The 25,134-nt window shown below is 48.7% G+C and overlaps 1 protein-coding gene across 10 annotated transcripts in view; it reads right to left on the bottom strand.

Annotated features, from left to right (window-relative positions):
* Positions 1-303: 303 nt before the first annotated feature.
* STXBP5L (syntaxin binding protein 5L) overlaps positions 304-25,134 on the bottom strand; it is a 358,674-nt gene continuing 333,843 nt past the window's right edge. For 6 of the 10 annotated variants that reach the window (XM_077293641.1, XM_077293643.1, XM_077293642.1 and 3 more), the window contains 8 exons: positions 22,541-22,711; positions 7,998-8,102; positions 7,367-7,606; positions 6,756-7,116; positions 6,460-6,625; positions 5,775-5,886; positions 2,428-2,648; positions 304-1,078 (listed from right to left, as the gene is read on the bottom strand). In XM_077293641.1, the coding sequence (XP_077149756.1) occupies positions 1,037-1,078; positions 2,428-2,648; positions 5,775-5,886; positions 6,460-6,625; positions 6,756-7,116; positions 7,367-7,606; positions 7,998-8,102; positions 22,541-22,711 (1,418 nt within the window). In that variant the 3' untranslated portion in view covers positions 304-1,036. The remainder of the gene's footprint in view (positions 1,079-2,427; positions 2,649-5,774; positions 5,887-6,459; positions 6,626-6,755; positions 7,117-7,366; positions 7,607-7,997; positions 8,103-22,540; positions 22,712-25,134) is intronic. The other 4 variants (XM_077293644.1, XM_077293646.1, XM_077293647.1 and 1 more) reach the window with 1 other exon arrangement.

Below are 25,134 nucleotides of genomic sequence, written 5' to 3'. Positions count from 1 at the left end.
GTACGGGGGGCGCGACGCTCTGCACTCGTCTCCCCGTCATTTGCTGTTAGCAGCCTCGGACGCTTCATCCTGTCACTGTCTTATAGGGGCGGCCGCTGAGGGTGATAATCCAGAGATAATGAGCCTCCTGGATGACAGAAGGTGCAGAGCAGTCATGGTGTGGTTCCCGCCACCCCGGATCCTTGTGGTGACATGATTGAGGTGCGGCGCCCCCTACAGACGCAGTCATGGCATAATTTGTGCTGAGACTTCCTCCTGTGAGGGCGGCGGTGGGAGGCATAAATGAGGCACAGGGCGGCTCGGTGGGTTTGGATGTCAAATTACACTTTATTTCAAACACAGAACATTTTGCTTCTCAGTTGTATAACTACTCTAGTGCCAGCCCCGGGGCGAGGGACACGACCGCTGCAGCCGCTCCGACACCGCCCCCCCATTCATGTACAAGTTGTGGGGTGCGGCCGGTGCAGCCCAGCGTCCCGGAGATAATTTCTCTCTTTATACATCTGTACAGCTCTGTGCGCTGCCGCCACCGCTGATCTCCGCTCGTGTCGTCCTCGTCCAGGGAACATGGCGATTCTAAGTGCAGCGAAGACGAAGCTAGAAAATAAAACAGCGAGAAGGAGGCGCACACAGAAAGACTCGCCCGCTACGACCCGGCCACCGTCCTTCCTCTGCTCTGTGATATAACCCTGTAGGACCCACGGCATGCGTCTCTTCTGGTCATGCATATTCGGACTGGACGTGTTCTGCGCAGAGTCGTGGCCGCGAGTGCAGGGATTTACAGCCGAGGATTTTACAGGACACAGATTTTTTTTTATCAGAAAACACTTTAAAAACAAAAGTTGTCATGCCCTCTGGAGAATCTAGGAAGAGAAGTCTTTGTGGTGGTCCCCAGGGAGGGGGTGCAGTCCTGTGTGTCTGTCCAGTGGTCCCACCACCACTAGAGGGGGCTGCACACTGTTGTTAGAGAATGCTGGAGTTTAGCCATCGATTAAAGGGCCGGTGCACTGTCCCGGATCGGCTGACAGCACCGGCTCTAAAACTGGTACCACTTCTTATCCCTGCATTTCAGCATCAGCTGTGAAGACAGAACAGAACCACAAAACCATCACGTCTGGTATCTCGGGGGCAGAGACGCTCCCTGTACCATGTAGCAGAGCTGGTCGGCCCCTCGCACAGGTGTACTGGTAGTAAGACATCTAAATTACAGCCATGTATGAAACCGGATCTGAAGATCTCTCACCAAATGTTTCATATCAAACGGGCCCACGATATAACAATGGCCGCAGGGCGGAATAAAACGTTTTATTTTGTTTCATTGTAGCAGAGATGTTAGTAAAGCATTTGGCATGTAATGAGTTAACTTTACAGCTAGCTTTCACTAGGGGCGTGTACTTTTGCTCCATGTATGATGCTGACCAATCATAAGGAAGCAGAATCCCCTTTAGTTTTTGTGTGAGATGTAAGGTGAGGTTGTACAACAGAGCTGACAGTGCTGTGAGAGGAGGAGAGTTGATAGAAGGGTTTGTAATATAACACCGCTAAACTCGCAGCTTACATCTCAAACAAACCCTAAGCTATGGCGGACTGCTGCATGTTTATGATTGGTCACCATCATAGAGAAGGACACGCCCCCAGTGAAAACTATCTGATAACACCCACTTGGACTCAACAATCATTAACTCATTAGGTGTCAAATAACATGATTGTTATTAGCTCCACAACGGAGACGTGGAAGAAAAAAAGATGTTTTATTCTGCTCTGTAGCCACTATTACTTTCTGTGTCCAACATGCAAAATTTGGTCAAAGGTCCTTTATAAAGGGATGTCCACATGAGTATTCTGTGGCCCCCAGATGGGAGCACTGTAATTTGCCTCCTACCTGCTGGCACCTCTTCTGATTGGTAAGCCCGGCATGATGTCATGCATGTGTCACAATGATGTCATCACGCCAGCCCACAAATTGGATGAGGCCCAGAGCTGCCGGCAGGTAGGAGGAGGAGGTTCGCAGGCTCCTGTCTGGCAACCAGTGGGCTACAGATGGGGCTGCTGGACCGGCCCGAGTAGCGATTTGCCCATTTCTAGCGGCAATGTTTCCGGAAGGCAGCAGCCATGTTCTTATCTGGATGGCTCCTTATTAAGGCTCCTTTCCGCACCATATGGAGCAGTCTTTGGCTACATCTGTTTAGTTAGAGCAGTGACCTCAGTCTGTATAATCCACCTCTCGTTTCATCAGACATTAGGCTCCGAACGATAATGTACGACAAAATGAGTGACCATAGCGGTGTCCTAATGGAGCAGAGCTGCAGCATAAAGCATGGGGGAAGAGCAGGAGCCTCTGATGAGACGACGGGGATCTCAGGCAATGTCGCTGCGCCCATAACCAGGCGCGATGGCTGACGGCAGTGCGGACGGGTGGTCTCTTACCTCATGTGCGTGTTTGGAGAAAACTTCGGCACTTGACAGCATGCGCTCCGTCTTGTCCTCCAGCTCGCCCAGACGCTGCCCTCGCTCATCCAGAGCTTGGCGGACTCTGTTCAGATCTCCTACCACGCCGGTCGCCGCTCCTTTCACGCCCTCCACACTTCGCTGCCCCGGAATGTGCTCTGCCAGATAGCGGGAGCCGATGCCGGCTGTCGCTTGACCAACTGAGACAAAAAACCTTGTCAGTGCGAACGATGGAGGAGTAGTCTCAGTGCGTGCGGTTCATGCACCACTTGTCTACCACAATACGGACAGTGACTTGGGTCTGGACGGCACCAAGAGTGTTTACTCCAACAATTCACTGCACTCCGCACAGAAGGATTGTGACTGTCTCATCCTCCGGTCACATCCAGAGCTGCACTAGGCTGGCACTGACTATAGCTGGCACCGACTATAGCTGGCACCTAGGCTGGCACTGACTATAGCTGGCACCTAGGCTGGCACTGACTATAGCTGGCACTGACTAGCTGGCACCTAGGCTGGCACTGACTATAGCTGGCACCTAGGCTGGCACTGACTATAGCTGGCACCTTGGCTGGCACTGACTAGCTGGCACCTAGGCTGGCACTGACTATAGCTGGCACTGACTATAGCTGGCACCTAGGCTGGCACTGACTATAGCTGGCACCTAGGCTGGCACTGACTATAGCTGGCACCTTGGCTGGCACTGACTAGCTGGCACCTTGGCTGGCACTGACTATAGCTGGCACTGACTACAGCTGGCACTGACTATAGCTGGCACCTTGGCTGGCACTGACTATAGCTGGCACCTTGGCTGGCACTGACTATAGCTGGCACTGACTACAGCTGGCACCTAGGTTGGCACTGACTATAGCTGGCACCTAGGCTGGCACTGACTATAGCTGGCACCTTGGCTGGCACTAACTAGATGGCACCTAGGTTGGCACTGACTATAGCTGGCACTGACTATAGTTGGCACCTAGGCTGGCACTGACTATAGCTGGCACCTTGGCTGGCACTGACTATAGCTGGCACCTAGGCTGGCACTGACTATAGCTGGCACCTAGGCTGGCACTGACTATAGCTGGCACCTAGGCTGGCACTGACTATAGCTGGCACCTAGGCTGGCACTGACTATAGCTGGCACTGACTATAGCTGGCACCTAGGCTGGCACTGACTATAGTTGGCACCTAGGCTGGCACTGACTATAGTTGGCACCTAGGCTGGCACTGACTATAGCTGGCACCTTGGCTGGTACTGACTATAGCTGGCACCTAGGCTGGCACTGACTATAGCTGGCACCTTGGCTGACACTGACTACAGTTGGCACCTTGGCTGGCATGGACTATAGCTGGCACCTAGGCTGGCACTGACTATAGCTGGCACCTAGGCTGGCACTGACTATAGCTGGCACCTAGGCTGGCACTGACTATAGCTGGCACTGACTATAGCTGGCACCTAGGCTGGCACTGACTATAGTTGGCACCTAGGCTGGCACTGACTATAGTTGGCACCTAGGCTGGCACTGACTATAGCTGGCACCTTGGCTGGTACTGACTATAGCTGGCACCTAGGCTGGCACTGACTATAGCTGGCACCTTGGCTGACACTGACTACAGTTGGCACCTTGGCTGGCACGGACTATAGCTGGCACCTAGGCTGGCACTGACTACAGTTGGCACCTTGGCTGGCACTGACTATAGCTGGCACCTTGGCTGACACTGACTACAGTTGGCACCTTGGCTGGCATGGACTATAGCTGGCACCTAGGCTGGCACTGACTATAGCTGGCACCTAGGCTGGCACTGACTATAGCTGGCACCTAGGCTGGCACTGACTATAGCTGGCACTGACTATAGCTGGCACCTAGGCTGGCACTGACTATAGTTGGCACCTAGGCTGGCACTGACTATAGTTGGCACCTAGGCTGGCACTGACTATAGCTGGCACCTTGGCTGGTACTGACTATAGCTGGCACCTAGGCTGGCACTGACTATAGCTGGCACCTTGGCTGACACTGACTACAGTTGGCACCTTGGCTGGCACGGACTATAGCTGGCACCTAGGCTGGCACTGACTACAGTTGGCACCTTGGCTGGCACTGACTAGCTGGCACCTAAGCTGGCACTAATTATGGCTGGCACTGACTATAGCTGGCACAGGCTATACAATAAAAGATATCAAAGTAGTAATTAAATATATATTTAAAAAACCCCAATGTTCTAGCAAAAGAGTAAAAAACTACTCATAGAGAATAAAATACCAACAACCATGGATGACCATAAAATACCAGGCAAGATTATACTGATAAAAAATATGCCTTTATTAATACAAATAGCAGTAGAGATACTAAATTAAGAACGTGCACACAACATAGGACATATTAACATAGATTTTGGAAAAATAACATGATTAAAATCAATAACGATGGACCAGAAAAAATTCTATGTGTATAGATATATAGAGCAAAGTGACAATATGGACCCTTGTAAAGCGCCTCCCACAGAAGGAGACCACCATGCGCACCACCAGGGACACTATGGGCCATGTAAAGCCTGAATGGCATGGTAACAATGTAACTCATATAACGAAGTGATCACATTACATATCATTAGTATGTGGTCTTGGAACAAAGTATATAATTACATAATAATAATAAAGATAAAATATATATGAATACACATATCTATAGAAAACATGAGAGAATATTTTATTAAGTACCAACACCCATTAGGATAATATGAAAAATAAAGATAAGTATGTGTAATGAAATAATAAAGAATAAAATAATAAAGAGATATAATAAAAATAAATAAGGAGAGAAAGGAAAGGAGGGGGAGGTGAAGGCCCGGTGAAGGTATAGACCTCCCATTTATGCACTTTGCTCCTATATGGAGATCATCCCCTTTTTCCTTGTGTGACACTATTGCACTTTGATTACTCACAATTGTAGTGATTTTCTCCTTTTTGCTAATATTTTTAATTTTGTATATTTTTATTATGTGATTATAATATTTATCAATTTATTGTTTTTGTGGGAGGCGCTTTACAAGGGTCCATATTGTCACTTTGCTCTATATATCTATACACATAGAATATTTTCTGGTCCATCTTCTTTATTGATTTTCGTGTTATTTTTCCAAAATCTATGTTAATATGTCCTATGTTGTGTGCACGTTCTTAATTTAGTATCTCTACTGCTATTTGTATTAATAAAGGCATATTTTTTATCAGTATAATCTTGCCTGGTATTTTATGGTCATCCATGGTTGTTGGTATTTTATATGGCACCTAGGTTGGCACTGACTATAGTGGCAATGCTACGTACAAAGCTCCTCTCTGTCCAGTGTTTGGCCACTTCCACCGAACAGTCCTTTCAGGAAGCCTCTGTTCTGGGCCTCAGGGGTCTCCACCATTGAGAAGAGGTCTCCGAGGGTCTCCTGCGAGAGGCGAGAAGAGTGCGAAAGCTCAGCTGATACCACCATGAAGATCAGGACTACATTGCACTACATAATAGCCCACCCCTGATGGTTTAGGCCCACCCCGAGCATAGCCCATTCCTCAGATTATAGCCCCTCCTATGGAGCATAGCTAATCTCCCGGAGTATAGCCCCTCCTATAGAGCATAGCTAATCCCCCGAAGTATATATAGCCCCTCCTATGCAGCATGGCCCATCCACTGGAGTATAGCCCCTCCTATGGAGCATAGCCCATCCTCCCCGGAGTATAGCCCCTCCTACAGAGCATAGCTAATCCCCCTGAGTATAGCCCCTCCTATGGAGCATAGCCCATCCCCCCAGAGTATAGCCCCTCCTATGGAGCATAACCCATTTCCCGAGTATAGCCCCTCTTATGGAGCATAACCCTTCCCCCAGAATATAGCATACCCCTGAGCTTCCTGTGTGTCACACAATAGTACTATAAATTACATCAGACCCATGTGTCGCTTCTGATGGTGACGGCCTCGCACCCATTACAGGTGGATGCGCGGACAGATTTGAGCAGGGCCTCACCTGCAGGCTCTCACACATCTCCTGACTGTATGTGATCCTCTGGATCTCGCTGGGAGAGCACAGGTACAAGGCCTGGCCGTGGTTGGTGAAGCAGAACGTCCGGGCTATTCTCATGTCTGTCAGCGGCAGGTAGTTGATGTCGAGCAGCGGACGGAGGCTGGGGAGGCTGCAACCACAAAATCAGGATAAAATCATCAACGCCTGATCCATAGCTGCTGTAGCGGCCATAATGGCCCTTTCACAAATAGGTTCTGCAGCAGCTGGCCAGATCTGGTTACAGGTGAGTCTGCTCTTACCTTATGGTCATGATGTGTCCGTTGGCGCAGAAGCATGCCAGCAGCACAGTGTTGCACATGGTGACCACATCTGCCCGCAGCAGGAAGGACGTCTCGGTGATGTTGTGCACGTACAGACACGTCTGGGACGGCAGGGAGAAAACTTTCGCTTGCTTCTCCGAGCAGACGACGGCGAACTGGTGATCTCCGATGTCCTGCGAGGAGGAGGGGGAGAAGGCGACCAGCTTCCGTTTCCTCGTCTTCTCGTTGTCTTCGCCGCTGTTCAGGTCCCTCCAGACTTCGTACGACGGGTGAATCAATGAGCCCATACAATCCAGGCAGGAGAACGTCAGCACCGCGCCCTTCATGGTGAGCACCGTGCCTGCACACAGAGGACACAGGTAACACTCGGCCCCTGCCGCACTAATCCCCCCACAAGGGAGGCCTCACAGCTCCGTATCCCCTAGTCCTGCTCCCACTGCAGATGGGCTTGTTACAAAGCATCAGGCCACAATCAGAGTCTCTACCTGCACCGATACATTGTAACAAACCGGCACTTGTGGGAGCAGGACTAGCCAGGATGGGTTTCTATTCACTGACTGATGGCAGCGGTCCTGGAATGATGATCTTACCGCTGGGGGACACCTGCACGGGCTCGCTCTGCCGCTGCTCCTCGGAGACGGGTATGTTCAGAGATATGATCAGCACCATGCCCAGGCTGGTGCCCACCCACAGGCACGGAGACGGAGCCTGGTCGTTCTTCCGGGCGAAGGTCTCCATGAAGTACAACGCGGTGACGGCCTCTTTGGCTTCTTTATCGATGCTGGACACGCTGGAGCTGCGCGAGCGGCTGAACGAGCTTTCTCGACTTTCTATAGGAGGTAGAACAAGAGATTAGTGGGTAACGTGGACACACAATGTCACGACAGAGAAACCCACGGGACAGAACTGGCAGATCTCTCCGAATACTGGTGTCCACGCAACACCAGGAACCTGAGATATGGGGGCTGTTAGGGTTCAGGCCATCAGCCTCCAATATCTCAGCTCTTAATATCTCAGGAGTTGTACAGGGAAGGGCTCAGGACTTACGGGACTACACACTACAGGAGCCGGCGGGCAGAACATGGCGGCATTGTACCAGGCGCTCAGTGAACCCTACAGTGGGATCAGCCCGGCACAGGCAGGACACGTAAGATGCTACACATGGAGGACAGACAGGACTACTACTCCCACAGGACGCACAGTGCTACACATGGGTCTTACCTTTCTCGGCCCACGAGTTTGTAGAATAGTGGTATTCGTCATTGGAGTAAGTACTGACTCCGTGCAACTGCTGGAGCATTGCCCGTCGGGATATGTAACCTACTGCTACAAGAGCCGCGCGGTGCAAGAGAAGCAGCCGGGAGATAGACAAAAACAGAGCACCGATTATATATCCTATCCCCCACACAACACCAGCGACTCTCCCACAGTCCAGGAACTCCCATCCTCTCACCTACATCTACTCCATTCACCCCTTACACAGAGCGATCCCATGGGAAAAATCCACCTCCGATCACCAGATCATCCTCACTACTGCAGCCGCAAAACCCACAGCTCCAGCATCACCCAACCACTACCGAGACCTCCCAATCACAGCAGACGCCTATCCCCCCCACTAAACCCACAGATTCTCTCTAACCACAAATCCTGGCAGACCACAAATCCTCTTCATGTATAAACCCTACGCAACCACAAATCCTCCTAATCCACATATCCTACTAACCACAAATCCTCATCCACAAATCTAACCCAACCACAAATCTAACCCAACCACAATTCCCTCCCAACCACAAATCCAACCCAATCACAAATCCTCCCCCCAACCACATCCTCCCAACCACAAATCCTCCCAACCACAAATCCAACCTGACCAGATTCTCTCCAACCACAAATCCAACCCGACCACAGATCCTCCCCAACACAAATTCTCCCAATCACTAATACTCTTCATGCATAAATCCCACCCGACCATAAATCCTCTACGCAACCGACAATCCTCCTCATCCACAAATAATACCCATCCACAAATTGATTAACCACAAATCCCCGATGACCACAAATCCTCTCCCCAACGACAAATTCAACCAACCACAAGTTCTGCAGCTGCAAAACCCACAGCTCCAGCATCATCCAACCAGTATAGAGACCTCTCATTCACAGTAGAAGCCTATCCCTCCACTAAATCCACAGATTCTCCCCAACCATAAATCCTCCCCAACCACAAATCTCCATGCATAAACCCTACCCAACCACAAATCCTCCTAATCCACATATCCTACCAACCACAAATCCTCTCTGCAACCACAAATCTTCCTCATCCACAAATCTGACCCAACCACAATTCCTCCAAAACCACAAATCCAACCTGACCACAAATCCTCTCCCCAAACATATCTTCCCAACCACAAATCTAACCCGACACATTTTCCCCAACCACAAATCCAACCCGACCACAAATCCTCCCCAACCACAAATTATCCTAACCACTAATACTCTTCATGCATAAACCCTACCCAACCACAAATCATAACCAACCATAAACCCTATCCGCAACCAAAAATCCTCATCCACAAATCGATTAACCACAGTACTTCCTGACCACGAATCCTCTACTCAACCACAAATCCGACCAATCACAAATCCTCCCAGACCATAAATCCTCCCAGACCACAAATCCTTCCCAACCACAAATCCTTCCAAATCACAAATCCTCCCAAACCACAGATCCTACCCGACCATAAATCCTCCTCCACAACAAAGCCGACCAACCATAAATTCTCCCTGACCATAAATCCTTCCAGACCACAAATCCTCTCCAACCACAAATCCTTCCCCAACACAAATCCTCCCAAACCACAGATCCTCCCAATCACAAATCCTCCAACGACAAATCCTCCCCAACCACAAATTCTCTCAACATCCACAAATCCTCCCCAAACACAAAGCCTCCGAACCACAAATCCTCCCCAAGCATAAACCCTACCCAACCACAAATCCTACCTGACCATAAATCCTCCCTGACCATATATCATCTGAATGACAAATCCTCTCCCCCACATATCCTCCCAAACCACAAATCCTTCGCAACGAAAAATCCTCTCCATGCATAAACCCTGCGTAACCTAAAATCCTAACCGACCATAAATCCTCCTCCACCACAAATACGACCAACCACAAATCCTCCCTGACCATAAATCCTCCCAGACCACTAATCCTCTCCCCAACTACAAATCCACTGCAATCAAAAATCCTTTCCATGCGTAAACCCTGCCCAACCACAAATCCTACCCGACCATAAATCCTCCTCCACCACAAATCTGACCAACCACAAATCCTCCCTGACCATAAATCCTCCCAGACCACAAATCCTCTCCCCAACTACAAATCCACTGCAATCCAAAATGCTCTCCATGCATAAACCCTGCCCAACCACAAATCCTCCCCAACCATTAATCATCAGACCACAAATCCTCCCTGACCACAAATCCTCTCCACAACCACAAATCCTTCACAAACACAGATCCTCCCATCCACAGACCCTCCCAAAAACAAACCCTACCCAGCCACAAATCCTACCTGACCATAAATCTTTAGTGACCTTAAATCCTCCTTGACCACAAATCCTAGCAACCACAAATCCTACCCATTCACAAATCCTTTCCAACCATAAAACCTCCCAGACCAACCATAAATTCTCTCCTGAACCACAAATCCTCCTGAACCACAAATCCTCCCAAACCACAAATCCTCCAACCACAAATCCAAAGCAACCAAAAAACCTCTCCATGCATAGACCCTGCCCAACCGCAAATCCTACCCGACCATAAATCCTCCTTCACCACAAATCCTACCAACCACAAATCCTCTCCACAATCAGAAATCCTCCTCATCCACATACACTCAACAACCAGAAATCCTCCACATCCACAAAGTTTTTTCAATCATAAATCCTCTCTGACCAACCATAAATTCTCTCCCCAACCAAAAATCTTACTAACCACAAATCCTCCCAAACGCAAATTCTCCCAACTACAAATACTCTCCCCAAACACAAATCCTACAAACACAAATTCGTCCCAAACACAGATCCTTCCACCCACAGATCCTCCCAACCACAAATCCTCCCAACCACAAACCCGACCCAACCACAAATCCTACCTGACCATAAATCTTCAATGACCTTAAATCCTCAACCACAAATCCTACCAACCATAAATCTTCTCCCCAACCATAAATTCTCCCCTGAACCACAAATCCTCCCAAATCACAAATCCTCCAACCACATATCCTCCGCAACCAAAAATCCTCTCCATGCATAAACCCTGCCCGACCATAAATTCTTCTCCACCACAAATCTAACCAACCACAAATCCTCCCTGACCACAAATCTTTCACAAACACAAGTTCTTCCCAAACACAGATCCTCCCACCCACAGATCCTCCCAATCACAAACCCTGTCCAACCACAAATCCTACCAGACCATAAATTCTCCTCCACCACAAATCCTAACAACTTCAAATCTTCTCCGCAAAAAACCCTCCTCATCCACATAAACTCCACAAATCCTACCAACCAAAAATCCTTTCCAACCATAAATCCTCTCAGACCAACCATAAATTCTCTCCTGAACCACAAATCCTCCCAAACCACAAATCCAACGCAAAACCTTTTCTAGCATAGACCCTGCCCAACCACAAATCCTACCCGACCATAAATCCTCCTTCACCACAAATCCTACCAACCACAAATCCTCTCTCTCCACAATCACAAATCCTCATCCACAAATCCTACCCATTCATAAATCCTTTCCAACCATAAATCCCCTCCGACCAACCATAAATTGTCTACTCAGCCACAAATCCTACTAGCCACAAACCCTCCCCAAACACAAATCCTCCACAACCACAAATACTCCCCATCCACAAATCCTACTGACCACAAATCCAACTACATATCCTCCTGAACATAAATACTCCCCAACCACAAAACTTCCCTAACCACAAATCCTCCCCAACCACAAATCTTCCGCGACCAACCACAAATCCTCCCCATCCACAAATTCTCCTCATTCACAAATACTACCCATCTACAAATCCTCCTGAACATAAATATTGCTCAATCACAAATCCTCCCTAACCACAAGTCTTCCCCAACCACATATCTGACCAAACACAAATCCAACCAATCGCAAATCCTCTCCCCAACCACAAATCCGACCCGACCACAAATCCAACCAGACCACAAATCCTCTTCAAACTCAAATCCGACCAACCACAAATCCTCCCCGACCACAAATCCTCTCCCCAACCACAAATCCTTCACAAGCACAAATTCTTCCCAAACACAGATCCTCCCACCCATAGATCCTCCCGACCACAAATCCTCTTCATGCTTAAACTCTACCCAACCACAAATCCCACCTGACCATAAATCTTCCAAGACCTTAAATCCTCCTTGACCACAAATCCTACCAACCACAAAACTTACCCATCCACAAATCCTTTCCAACCATAAATCTTCTCCGGCCAACCATAAATTCTCTCTTGAACCACAAATCCTCCCAAATCACAAATCCAATGCAACCAAAAAACCTCTCCATGCATAGACCCTGCCCAACCGCAAATCCTACCCGACCATAAATCATCCTTCACTACAAATCCTACCAACCACAAATCCTCTCCACAACCACAAATCCTTCCCTTCCTACTGATTTGTGGTCAGAGAGGATTTATGATCAAGGAGGAATTAAGGTTGGGACCACAAATCCTCTACCCAGCCCAAACTACAAATCCTTCTCAAACAGAAATCCTCCCACCCACAAATCCTCCACAACCACAAATCTTCCACAACCACAAATCCTCTCCCCAACCACAGATTCTCCCAAATCTCAAATTCTACCATTCACAAATCCTCCACATGCATAAACCCTACCCAACCAGAATCCTATCCAACCATAAATCCTAACTGACCATAAATCCTCTGCGACCACAAATCCTCCCAACCACAAATAATACCCATCCACAAATCCTCCCAACCAACCATAAATCATCTCCCCAACCACAAATCATCTCCTATACCACAAATCCACAAATCCTCACCTTTCAAAAATCCTACCAATCACAAATCTTCCCCAACCACAAATCCGACCTGCCATAAATCCTCCCCAACCACAAATCCTCTCCAAGACCACAAATCCAATCCAATCATAAATCCTCCCTAACCACAAATCTGACCGAACCACAACTCCTCACTGAGCACAAATTCTCTCTCCAGCCAGAAATCTGAAAAACCACAAATCCTCCCTGACCATAAATCATCACCAGTCACAAATCCTTTCTGACCACTAATCTTTCACTACCACAAATCCCTCTCAAACGCAAAAACTAACTCCCACCCACAGATCACCCTAACCACAGATCCTCCCAAACCATAAATCCTTCCAACCACAAATCCTCTCCACAACCATAAATCCTTCCTGACCTGACCACAAATCCTTCCCAAACACAAATCCTCCCAACCACAGATCCTCCCAACCACAGATCCTCACAAACCACAAATCCTCCCAAACCACAAATCCTCCCAAACCATAAATCCTCCCAAACCACAAATCATCCCAAACCACAAATCCTCCCAACCACAGAGCCTTCCAACCACAGAGCCTTCCAACCACAAATCCTCCCCATGCATAAAACTTACCCAACGAGAAATCATATCCGAATTCTGACTGACCACAAATCCTCTCCTAAACTCCAAATCCTCCTCATCCACAAATCCTCCCAACCAGAAATCCTATCCATCCACAATCCTTTCCAACCACAAATCCTCTCACCGACCACAAATGCTACCAACCACAAATCCCTTTGAACCAAATACTCGCCATCCACAAATCTTTCCCAACCTCAAATGCTACAACCACAAATCCTTCAAAACCACAAATACCCCAACCACAAATCCTCCCCATCCCCACAAATCCTCCCCATCCACAAATCCACCTAACACAAATCTTTTTAAGCCACACATCTTCCCAACCAAAACTCCTACCCATCTACAAATCTTCCCCATCCACAAATCCTCCTAACACAAATCCTTTCAAGCCACAAATCTACCAAACACAAATCCTTTCAATCCACAAATCTTCCCAACCAAAAATCCTACCCATCCACAAATGGGCCCCAACCCTACAATTTTGGTACTATATATGTGGTTTCCAGACATCTTCTCTGATTATGATCGAACTACAACCACTGCAATAACACTACTACACTACAACTACAGACATAGAACTCCTGTCCTGCGACTATGGTCCAATAAATACTCTCGTACTTCATCCCTTCTTTAAGTACCATCTTTCAAACATTATCCTACAACTACTGTGCTACAACTACAGCCCTATGACTATTTTGCTTTCCTACCATAAGTACAGCTCTACCATGACCACAATACAATCTACCGTCCTATAGCAAACCTTCAACTACTGCCCAACAACTCCAATCCTACAGCTACTATGCTACAACCATGATGCTACAACTAACCTTTAACCCCTAACACACCAGATGACCACATTCAGTGACTACTGACTACACCATCCTATTAACCATCCATCCTTCCCTAGCTCCATCCTCCGTTACTCCCCTTTAACCTTAACACCCCACCACTGTTTCTTACAGATGCTGTATACCATGCACATAACTAAGGAAGGAGAATGCAGGGAAGATCTTGTCGCTTTAGCATTTTAAAATGTCAGAAAATACGGCGAGTTCAGACGCCATCTTTGTGAAAAGCTCCTGTACCTGTGTCCCCATGATAACACTTCCTGTCCTGCAGCAGCTCAGCATTATAAAACAAGCTCTGGGCACCCAAAGAAAGCAAATTTGTTGTATTAAATATATAAGTATAGATCCTGATCGGCTGCTATGAAGTCTGGTGCCCTATGACGGCAGAACAGAAGCAGAAGGGTTGTCATAGGGGCACAAGCACGTAGAAGTCTGCTCATCTTAACCCTTAATTACCCAGGACAGGGTCTTCTGGTGCGTCTCCTTCTTGGCAGTGGAGCACATTTCACTTGCTGGCGGTTCCAGTGACGGGTGTCGTCTGGTCACAGCAGGTGAAACGTGCCCACAGGTCTTGTGTCACATTGTGGTCATCCCCAGTTACTGACGTATATGGACACATTTCTTACAATGTATCAGACTGTTCAGAGGATACACTGCAACAAACCCTCTGCTGTGAGAACAAGACAAGTGGACGAGTTGGGGACGAATTTTTGCTATAATCAGAAAAATATGTAGAATTGAGAGTCCTCAGTGGTTGATACCTTTTAATGGCTAACTGAAAATATGGTAACAAAATGCAGCTTTCAAGACTACTCAGGTCTCTTTATCAGGCAAAGACTAAAACAAATTCTGAAGAATCACATATCTATACACAAAACAGCCCAGAAAAATGCCATAGATAAGACAGGTGACGTGAAGCAGAATTACCATTATGTGAGTGATAAACAGTTGTGTCCATAAATATTGGAACAGTTCATAGATAAGGAGTGTGAATGTTTTATTGTCCTCTGATTGGGGTCTGGTTCTGTTATGATGACCCCAAAGGTCTGAGGAGCAAATTCCTTAATTGATGTAAAAATACATAAATCCATGCGACACATTCATTCCTGCACTGAGACTGTCACCAGTCGTCATCAGTTTATATTCCCAGACTCTTCTGTCTCTCTGAGATTTGAAGCTAAATTTTAATACCAGTAATTTCATGTCCATAATGTTATGATCAGACATACAGAAATGTATTGCCACAGGTAGATCCATTCTTTTTTCTCTTATTGTGTGGCGATGAGAGTTCATCCTTGTTCTCAGTTTTTGTCCTGTCTCCCCCACATACAGACCCCCAGTTGGACATTTAGTACAAATAATTAGGTACACCACATTAGAAGTGACGCAGCTGAAAGTACCTGGGATCTTGTAGTCCTGATGTGAGTTGTGATCTTTATCTTGTCCGTGGTCATTATAAATGGAAGGTTTTACATTTTTTCTGGTTGCAAGGAAAGGTTCCTGCAGCTGTTGGAGAGGACAGGGAGCTTCTGACAATGATGCTTCTTAGATTTGGGGGCTGCCTAAAACACAGTAGTGGGGGGTCTGGAAAAATGGATTGTAAGCGGCATCTTTATGTAGTAAAGGTTGTAATTTCCGTGCAGCTCCCCTTAGCGCCTCCAGATTTGGATTGTAGGTAACTACTAGAGGCACCCGGTTATTTTCTTCTTTAGCTTTGTAATGTAGCAGGTGATTCCTTGATATTCTGGTGGCTCTTGTGATCTGATTTTCAATTGTTCTTGGATGGTCGCCCTGATTCAAAAAGGTCTTTCTGAGGCGACCAAGGTGTTCATCCCTGTCCATTGGGTTGGAACATATACGATTGTATCTGATGGCTTAGCTGTAGACTATAGAGTTTTTATGTGTTTTGGATGGAAACTGTCCCATTTAAGGTATGTTGGACCGTCGATTGGCTTCTGATACAGGGATGTCTCTATTTTATTGTTCTGCAGCTTAATGATGGTGTCCAAAAAGTCAATTTCAGTGCAGGAGTAGTTGAGTGTCAAGTTGATGGTTTGAAGAAATTGATTAAACAGTTCATGGAACATCTTTAGCTGTGGCTCAGACTCCGTCCAGATGATTAAAATATCATCAATGTAACGGCGATAGGCCTGATGGGACATGAGGACAAAAAAGTCACATTCAAGGTTGACCATGAAAAGATTTGCATACTGGGGGCCATTTTACTTCCCATTGCTGTGCCAGTCTCCTGTAGATAGATCTTCTTGTCAAATTCAAAGTAATTGTGGGTGAGGATGAATTTTATAAGTTTCACCACAGAACTTGCATCAGTCCCTGTGTTTTCCAGGAAGAGTTTGCAGGCATTTAATCCATCCTGGTGTGGGATATTAGAGTACAAAGATTCCACATCCATGGTGGCCAGGATGGTTCCTTCTGGTAGAGGACCTATTGCTGATAGTTTATTCAGTAGGTCAGTTGTGTCCTGAATGAAGCTGGGTGTGTCCTTTACCAGGGGTGTAAGAATACCCTCTACCCATCCAGATACCTGCTCAGTAAGGTGCCCACACATGAGATAATTGGTCTTCCTGGATTTCCAGATTTGTGGATTTTGGGAAGCATGTAGAATGCCCCTGTTCTTGGACTTTCTGGTATCAGGTCATCAGCTCTTATAGATTCGTCAGGCAGACAAGATACTAACTTGTTTAGTTCCTTGTAGTAGTCCTGTGTAGGATAAGACTCCAATTTTTTGTAGTAGCGTGTGTCCATAAGTTGTCTGTTTGCTTCCTTCATATAGTCTGATGTGTTCATCATGACTATTGCACCTCCCTTGTCAGCAGGTTTAATGATGATTTCTTTGTTGGTTTTCAGAGACTGTATGGCCTTTCTCTCCTGGGCACTGACGTTGGATGCTTGTCTCCTGTTAGTATCTATGATGGTGGATCTACCTGTGGCAATACATTTCTGTATGCCTGATCATAGCATTATGGACATGAAATTACTTGTATTAAAAGATAACTTCAAATCTCAGAGAGTCAGAAGAGTCTGGGAATATAAGCTGATGACGACCTTTGACACTCTCAGTGCAGGAATGAATGTGTCGCATGGATTTATGTCTTTTTACATCAATTAAGGAATTTGCACTTCAGACCTTCTGGGGTCATCATAACATAGAACCAGACCCCAATCAGAGGACAATAAAACATTCACACTCATTATCTAGGAACTATTCCAAAATTTATGGACACAACTGTTTATCACTCTCCCATAATGACAGTTCTGTGCTGTGTTGTGCATAAATTTGTGATTCTTCAGATTTTGTATTAGTCTTTGCCTGAAGAAGAGACCTGTGTAGTCTTGAGAGCTGCAATTTGTTACCATCTTTTCAGTTAGCCATTAAAAGGTATCAACCACTGAGGACTCTCAATTCTACATATTTTTCTATCTACTGGCTAACAGGGTACCAAGCTATATATCTTTCCTTTTGCTATAATCAGAGCATTATTATGGGGGCACACAGCACATGGCCGCCGTCTGCCAGTGAATGGAACAGATTAATGGGATTTGGAGGCTGCGGATGGAGAGCTGGATGAAGCTTCTCATCAATTAATCTGATCGGAGCCGGATGTCTGAATGGTTCCCTGGACGCCGGTGATCCGGGATCTGGAGGAGACGCATAAGGTGACTGGGAATGACCAGTGTGTGACACGAGAACCTGCAGTCACCATCAGATGGGAAAGATGTGATTACTAGACCCGGGGGAAGGGCACTGAACACAGGAGGGGGCACTGCACACAAGAGGAGGCACTGCATACAGGAGGTTGCACTGCACACAGGAGGAGGCACTGCACACAGGAGGGGGCACTGCACACAGGAGGAGGCACTGCATACAGGAGGGGGCACTGCACACAGGAGGGGGCACTGCACACAGGGGGAGGGCACTGCACACAGGAGGGGCACTGCACACAAGAGGGGGAACTGCACACAGGAGGGGCACCGAACACAGAAGGGGGCACTGCACACAGGAGGAGGCACTGCACACAGGAGGAGGGCACTGCACACAGGAGGGGGCACCGCACACAGGAAGAGGCACTGCACGCAGTAGGGGGCACTGCATACAGGACGGGGCACTGCATACAGGAGGGGGCACCGCACACAGGAGGGGGCACTGCACACAGGAGGAGGGCACTGCACACAGGAGGGGCACTGCACACAGGAGGGGCACCGAACTCAGGTGGAGGCACTGCACATAGGAGGAGGGCACTGCACACAGGAGGCACTGCACACAGGAGGGGGCACTGCACACAGGAGGGCACTGCACACAGGAGGGGGCACCGCACACAGGAGGGGGCACTGCACACAGGAGGGGGAACTACACACAGGAGGGGGCACCGAACACAGGAGGGGGCACCGAACACAGAAGGGGGCACCGAACACAGGAGGAGGCACTGCACACAGGAGGAGGGCACTGCACACAGGAGGCACTGCACACAGGAGGAGGGCACTGCAGACAGGAGGGGGCACTGCATACAGGACAGGGCACTGCACACAGGAGGGGACACCGCACACAGGAGGGGGCACTGCACACAGGAGGAGGGCACTGCACACAGGAGGGGGCACCGAACTCAGGAGGGGGCACTGTACATAGGAGGAGGGCACTGCACACAGGAGGCACTGCACACAGTAGGGGGCACTGCACACAGGAGGATGGCACTGCACACAGGAGGCACTGCACACAGGAGGAGGGCACTGCAGACAGGAGGGGGCACTGCATACAGGACAGGGCACTGCACACAGGAGGGGACACCGCACACAGGAGGGGGCACTGCACACAGGAGGAGGGCACTGCACACAGGAGGGGGCACCGAACTCAGGAGGGGGCACTGTACATAGGAGGAGGGCACTGCACACAGGAGGCACTGCACACAGTAGGGGGCACTGCACACAGGAGGATGGCACTGCACACAGTAGGAGGCACTGCACACAGGAGAAGGGGACTGCACACAGCAGGGGGCAGTGCACACAGGAGGGCACTGCACACAGGAGGCAAAGCACATCGGAGGAGGCATCACACACAGTAAAAGGCACTGCACACAGGAGGGGGCACTGCACACAGTAAAAGGCACTACACACAGGAGGGGGCACTGCACACAGGAGGAGGGGCACTGCACACAGGAGGAGGGGCACTGCACACAGGAGGAGGCACTGCACACAGAAGGAGGCACTACACACAGGAGGAGGCACTGCACACAGGAGGAGGCACTGCACACAGTAGGAGGCAGTGCACACAGGAGGAGGCAGTGCACACAGGAGGAGGCACTGCACACAGGAGGAGGTACTGCACACAGGAGGAGGCACTGCGCACAGGAGGAGGCACTGCACACAGTAAAAAGGCACTGCACACAGTAAAAAGGCACTGCAAACAGTAAAAGGCACTACACATAGGAGGGGGGGGCAATGTAAATGGGGAGAGCACTACACACAAGAAGATGGCACTGAACACAGGAGGGGGAACTGCACCAAGGATGGGGGCACTGCACACAGGAGGGAGGCACTACTGCAAATAGGAGGAAGGCACTGCACACTGGAGGGGCACACACACAAGAGGGAGATACTGCACACAGTAAGAGGCTCTGCACACAGGAGGGGGCACTGCACACCGGGGAGGGGCACTGCACACAGGTGGGGGCACTGCAAACAGGAGGGAGGCACTGCACACAGGAGGGAGACACTGCACACAGGAGGGAGGTACTGCACACAGTAGGAGGCACTGCACACAGGAGGGAGACACTGCACACAGGAGGGGGCACTGCATATAGAACAGGCACTGTGCACAGAAAGGGAGCACTACACACGGGGGGTCACTATCTAAAAAATGGAAGGGGCACTAATAGTACAGGAGAAAAATACAGACAGGACAGTAGATCTGCTCACAGACAGCTCAGAACCTGGCAGCAGGGGCTCCGGGCAGTAATGGTCATTGGCCCCATGGAATGAAGGGCTATGGCCTCCCTCCACCACTGTTCCCCGATCAGCCCACCCTGCTTGGCAGGGAGATCATAAACACAGCGGGTGAAATAAGTATTGAACATATCACCAATATTCTAAGTAAAGCTATTTGTAAAGCTGCTATTGACATAAAATTCTCCCCAGATGTTGGTAACAACCCATCCGATCCACAAAGGGAACACGTTACTGAAATGTAATTAATGCTTGGTACAAAGCCCTTGTTGGTGATGAAGCTTCAGGACGCCTCCTGTATGGAGAAACTATTCGCAGGCATTGCTCAGGTGAGATTTTGGCCCAATCTTCTTCACAAACACTTGTCACATCCTGAAGCTTCCGTATCTTCTATGATCTCTGAGCTTTAGTTCCTTCCATACATTTTCTCTTGGATTCAGGTCCGGTGATCGGCCCGGCCATTCTAGCAGGTTTATTTTCTCTCAATTGAGTTTCCTTGGATCATTGTTCTGCTGAAATGTCTACCCTCATTTCATCTTCATCATTTTGGTAGATGGCAACAGATTTTTGTCAGGAACATCTCGATACATTTGTCCATTCATTCATCCTTCCTTCAATCACATGAAGTTTGCCAGGGCCGTATGCTGAAAATCAGCCCCACACCCTGATGTTCCCACCTCTAAACTTCACTGCTGGTGTGGTGTTTCTGGGGTGATATGCAGTGCCTTTTGACCTCCAAACATGGTGTTTGAACTCTTTGGATGCCATAAGTTTTAGACTCATCTGACCACACTACATTCTCCCAGTATTTCTCAGGCTTGTCTAAATGTAGTTGAGCTAACTGTAAACGCGCTTGATCGTGCTTTTTGTTCGGCAATGGCGTCTATTTGACAACAAATGGCAGTTCAGGATTTGGATGGATCAGTAATGGTGCAGAGGTGAAAAGAGTATTTTGTAAAAGGACACCAGAAAAACGCTCTGTTTTCCTTTGTGAGTGAAGTGATTTTTAAGATGACTTTTTAAAAGATTTTTATAAATCTTCTGAACAAACTTGCAAACAATATAAAGCATTGGACGTCTTTTACATATTTGGAGTAGGCCAGTCAACCAGAGCTTTAGGTATGCTGGGATCCATGCTCAGACCTTCTGGGGAGATGATTTATCCAAGAAATTGATTCCTGGTTTGTTCAGATTTACATTTTTTACATTTACATTTTTTAAGCTTGACATAGAGATAATTCTCCTGCAGATGTTCCAGGACTAAGTGGATATGCCTGCGATGTTCCTCCAGGGTGGCAGGAAATATAAGAATGTCATCGAGATAAACAACAATTTAGTCCAAGAAACCTCGAAAAACATTATTAATGAAGTGTGGAAATGTGTCACGGGCGCCGTGAAGCCTCAGCTCGGGATGAGGAAGGCGGAATGAAGCTTTTCTCTGAACGTTCATCCATTATTGTCTTTACAGAACTCCCAGGAAAAGGTCCTTGATGCTCAGGTGACAGAAGGGTCATGGCCTGAAGACCAGGGGTCCATACAACCACACAGGTACAGGCTGCTGCTCTGAACTATACCCAGAGATATATTACATGTCGTGGGGAATAATCGGGGGTGCCAATAGTGTTGACCACAATGGTAGATGGGGGTAATTTAGTTCCCTCGCTCGGGTGTATTCAGCCGCACTCTGTCCCGACACTACACCAGGTTCAGGATCCGTCTCTGTGCACGTTGTGTTTAGTAATGGTCACTGACACATCTACATCCCATTTTCGGTGAAGGGAAGGACAACCATCAAGCCTTGGAAGATCCCTTTAACCTGTACGTCACTGGTGCAGTGCACTGGACCGTTCCTGATGGTCTCGATGATGGTTGTCAGCTGCTGTCCCGTAATCAGGATGTAGCAGAGGCTAAACCATTACCGTCCCCTACACACGTGTGCATATAGTAGTGTACAGGGTAGCAACGGGGGTCTTGTTACTACAGAGTCTAACACACGCTCATGCCATCTATGTCCAGACACAGGGGTCATGCCAGCTACAGAGCACATGTCGTAGGGTTGCGGACATCTACATGGTGTGGATTACATCTCCACACTGGGAGATGCCAGCTACTTCTACCCAGAGGAAGGAACAGAAGGAATGGAGGCTACCAAGACTGGAGGAGCAGATACAGAAATGGCCGGTGACCCTGGGGTCTGGACACGGGCCACCGCTGTATGGAGCGCCATCATGAGGGCAACCATCCAGACTCACCTTCAGTGGTGACGGGCAGGGTGATCTCCATACACGCTGCAGACTGGGCTTTTCGAAACGGTGGTCTGCCTGGGCCCCTCCTGTTGGCTTTGGTGCCATCAGCACTGGAGATCCTCTTCCCCGACCCGCAGGACTGTGACGTGGGACTTGTACAGTGACCGTTTATGTGATCTACAAGACAGAAGAGCAGTGTAAGGGGCCTCAGCCTCCACCACATGGTGCAGATCTCACTATACAACCCGTATAGCCCCAACTCCTTGGACACACAGCGATGTGGGGCCGCTCTACAAGACCTAGTTGTGGCCATGCTTGTTGTCCGTGTCCACACTTATGGCCAAACTCGAAGACTTAAAGTGATGGGTGATGTTCTCATTCAGGGCAATGATGGAGATGGCTGCTGTGGGGATGTATGTAACTGCTACGACATGTGGCCTGTGTGCAGGATACGAGGACGTACAGGGAAGGAACTGAGACCTGTCTCTAGGACTAGGACCCGCCCGGAGACAGAACCTCCGACCACAGCAGCAGGAACCACACTGACATGTGCGGAGAACAAGCCAAGGAACACAGCAAACGTGAGGGATAGAAAATGTCCCAGAAATATGAAGTTTATCACGTAAAATAATAAGAATCAATAATTACTGGGACACGTCAAGGACACGATGGTGACAGTAGTGGAGTCATGGCAGTAAGAAAAGCTGGGAGGACTACAAATACCAATGCGCCTTATTACCTGCACTGTAAAGCAACAGTAGCTCAGGTGGAACAGCAACAATCAGGAGAAATGATTGATCTAAGTAATTACAAGAGTGGAAGCAATAACCACCGGGCTGAGCTAACGGACGCGTGTCCTCCCTCACCAACGCGCGTTTCGTTCCCTTCAGGAGGCGCCTTAGGGCAGGGGAGGGTGTCGCGTTATAAAGCCAAGCTACCCAGTGAAAAACTAAACTCTACAGTGAAGAAATGCAGATGACGTTCATCAATGCCAACTAGTACCAGAAACCGAATGCACCAAATGTAGTGGAAAATATCAGTGTGAAGCACGACAGCCGAGGAGGAGGAAGAGGAACCCGACCGACAGGTATGGAGAAAGGCACCAAATGTAGTGTCCCGTGTGTACAGTCGCATATATTTGGTGCAGTTTCCTTGTGTCTGACTTTACGACAGTGGTAATGAATCTGCACCAGGCGACATGTAGACGCTGCACCCATAAGGTCTCAACCACAGGGGCCACTGGCTCTGATCAGTAGAGGTCAGATGCGCTTTGGGGGTCACTCTTGGCCACATCTGGTTTGATGGTTATATGGTCACACTAGGTCACTCTCTCGGTCGGGGCCTCTCGGTTGGGGTCTTCAGTGGTCACTCTTGTTTTGGTTGCCACTTTCGGCTATATTCACTTTGATGGCTATTCTCAGCCTCACTGAGTTTGGAGGTCGCTCTTGGTCACACTTGCTTGGTTGGTTTCCTTGGTGGTCCCTCTGTCACACTCTCCTTGGTGGTCCCTCTGTCACACGCTCTTTGATTGTCCCTCTGTTGCACCCTCCTTGGTGGTCCCTCTATCACACTCTCCTTGGTGGTCCCTCTGTCACACTCTCTTTGGTGGTCCCTCTATCACACTCTCCTTGGTGGTCCATCTGTCACACTCTCCTTGGTGGTCCCTCTGTCACACTCTCCTTGGTGGTCCCTCTGTCACACACTCTTTGGTGGCCCTTCTGTCACACTCTCCGGTTGGTGGTCCCTCTATCACACTCTGGTTGGTGGTCCCTCTATCACACTCTCCTTGGTGGTCCCTCTGTCAAACTCTCTTTGGTGGTCCCTGTCACACTCTCCTTGGTGGTCCTTCTGTCACACTCTCTTTGGTGGTCCCTCTATCACACTCTCCTTGGTAGTCCCTCTGTCAAACTCTCTTTGGTGGTCCCTCTGTCACACTCTCCTTGGTGGTCCCTCTGTCACACTCTCCTTGGTGGTCCCTCTGTCACACTCTCCTTGTTGGTTCTTCTGTCACACACTCTTTGGTGGCCCCTCTATCACACTCTCCTTGGTAGTCCCTCTGTCAAACTCTCTTTGGTGGTCCCTCTGTCACATTCTCCTTGGTGGTCCCTCTGTCACACTCTCCTTGGTGGTCCCTCTGTCACACTCTCCTTGTTGGTTCTTCTATCACACACTCTTTGGTGGCCCCTCTATCACACTCTCCTTGGTGGTCCCTCTGTCAAACTCTCTTTGGTGGTCCCTCTGTCACACTCTCCTTTGTGGTCCCTCTGTCACACTCTCCTTGGTGGTCCTTCTGTCACACACTCTTTGGTGGCCCCTCTGTCACACTCTCCTTGGTGGTCCCTCTATCACACTCTGCTTGGTGGTCCCTCTGTCAAACTCTCTTTGGTGGTCCCTCTGTCACACTCTCCTTGTTGGTTCTTCTGTCACACTCTCTTTGGTGGCCCCTCTGTCACACTCTCCTTGGTGGTCCCGCTGTCACCCTCGCTTTGGTGGCCCCTCTGTCACACTCTTTGGTGGCCCCTCTGTCACACTCTCCTTGGTGGTCCCGCTGTCACACTCTCCTTGTTGGTTATTCTTTCACACTCTCTTTGGTAGTCCCT

The sequence above is a fragment of the Ranitomeya variabilis genome, chromosome 3 (assembly GCF_051348905.1).
Source record: "Ranitomeya variabilis isolate aRanVar5 chromosome 3, aRanVar5.hap1, whole genome shotgun sequence".
Classification (NCBI taxonomy): Eukaryota; Metazoa; Chordata; class Amphibia; order Anura; family Dendrobatidae; genus Ranitomeya; species Ranitomeya variabilis.
This window is presented reverse-complemented; position numbering and strand designations above follow the sequence as displayed.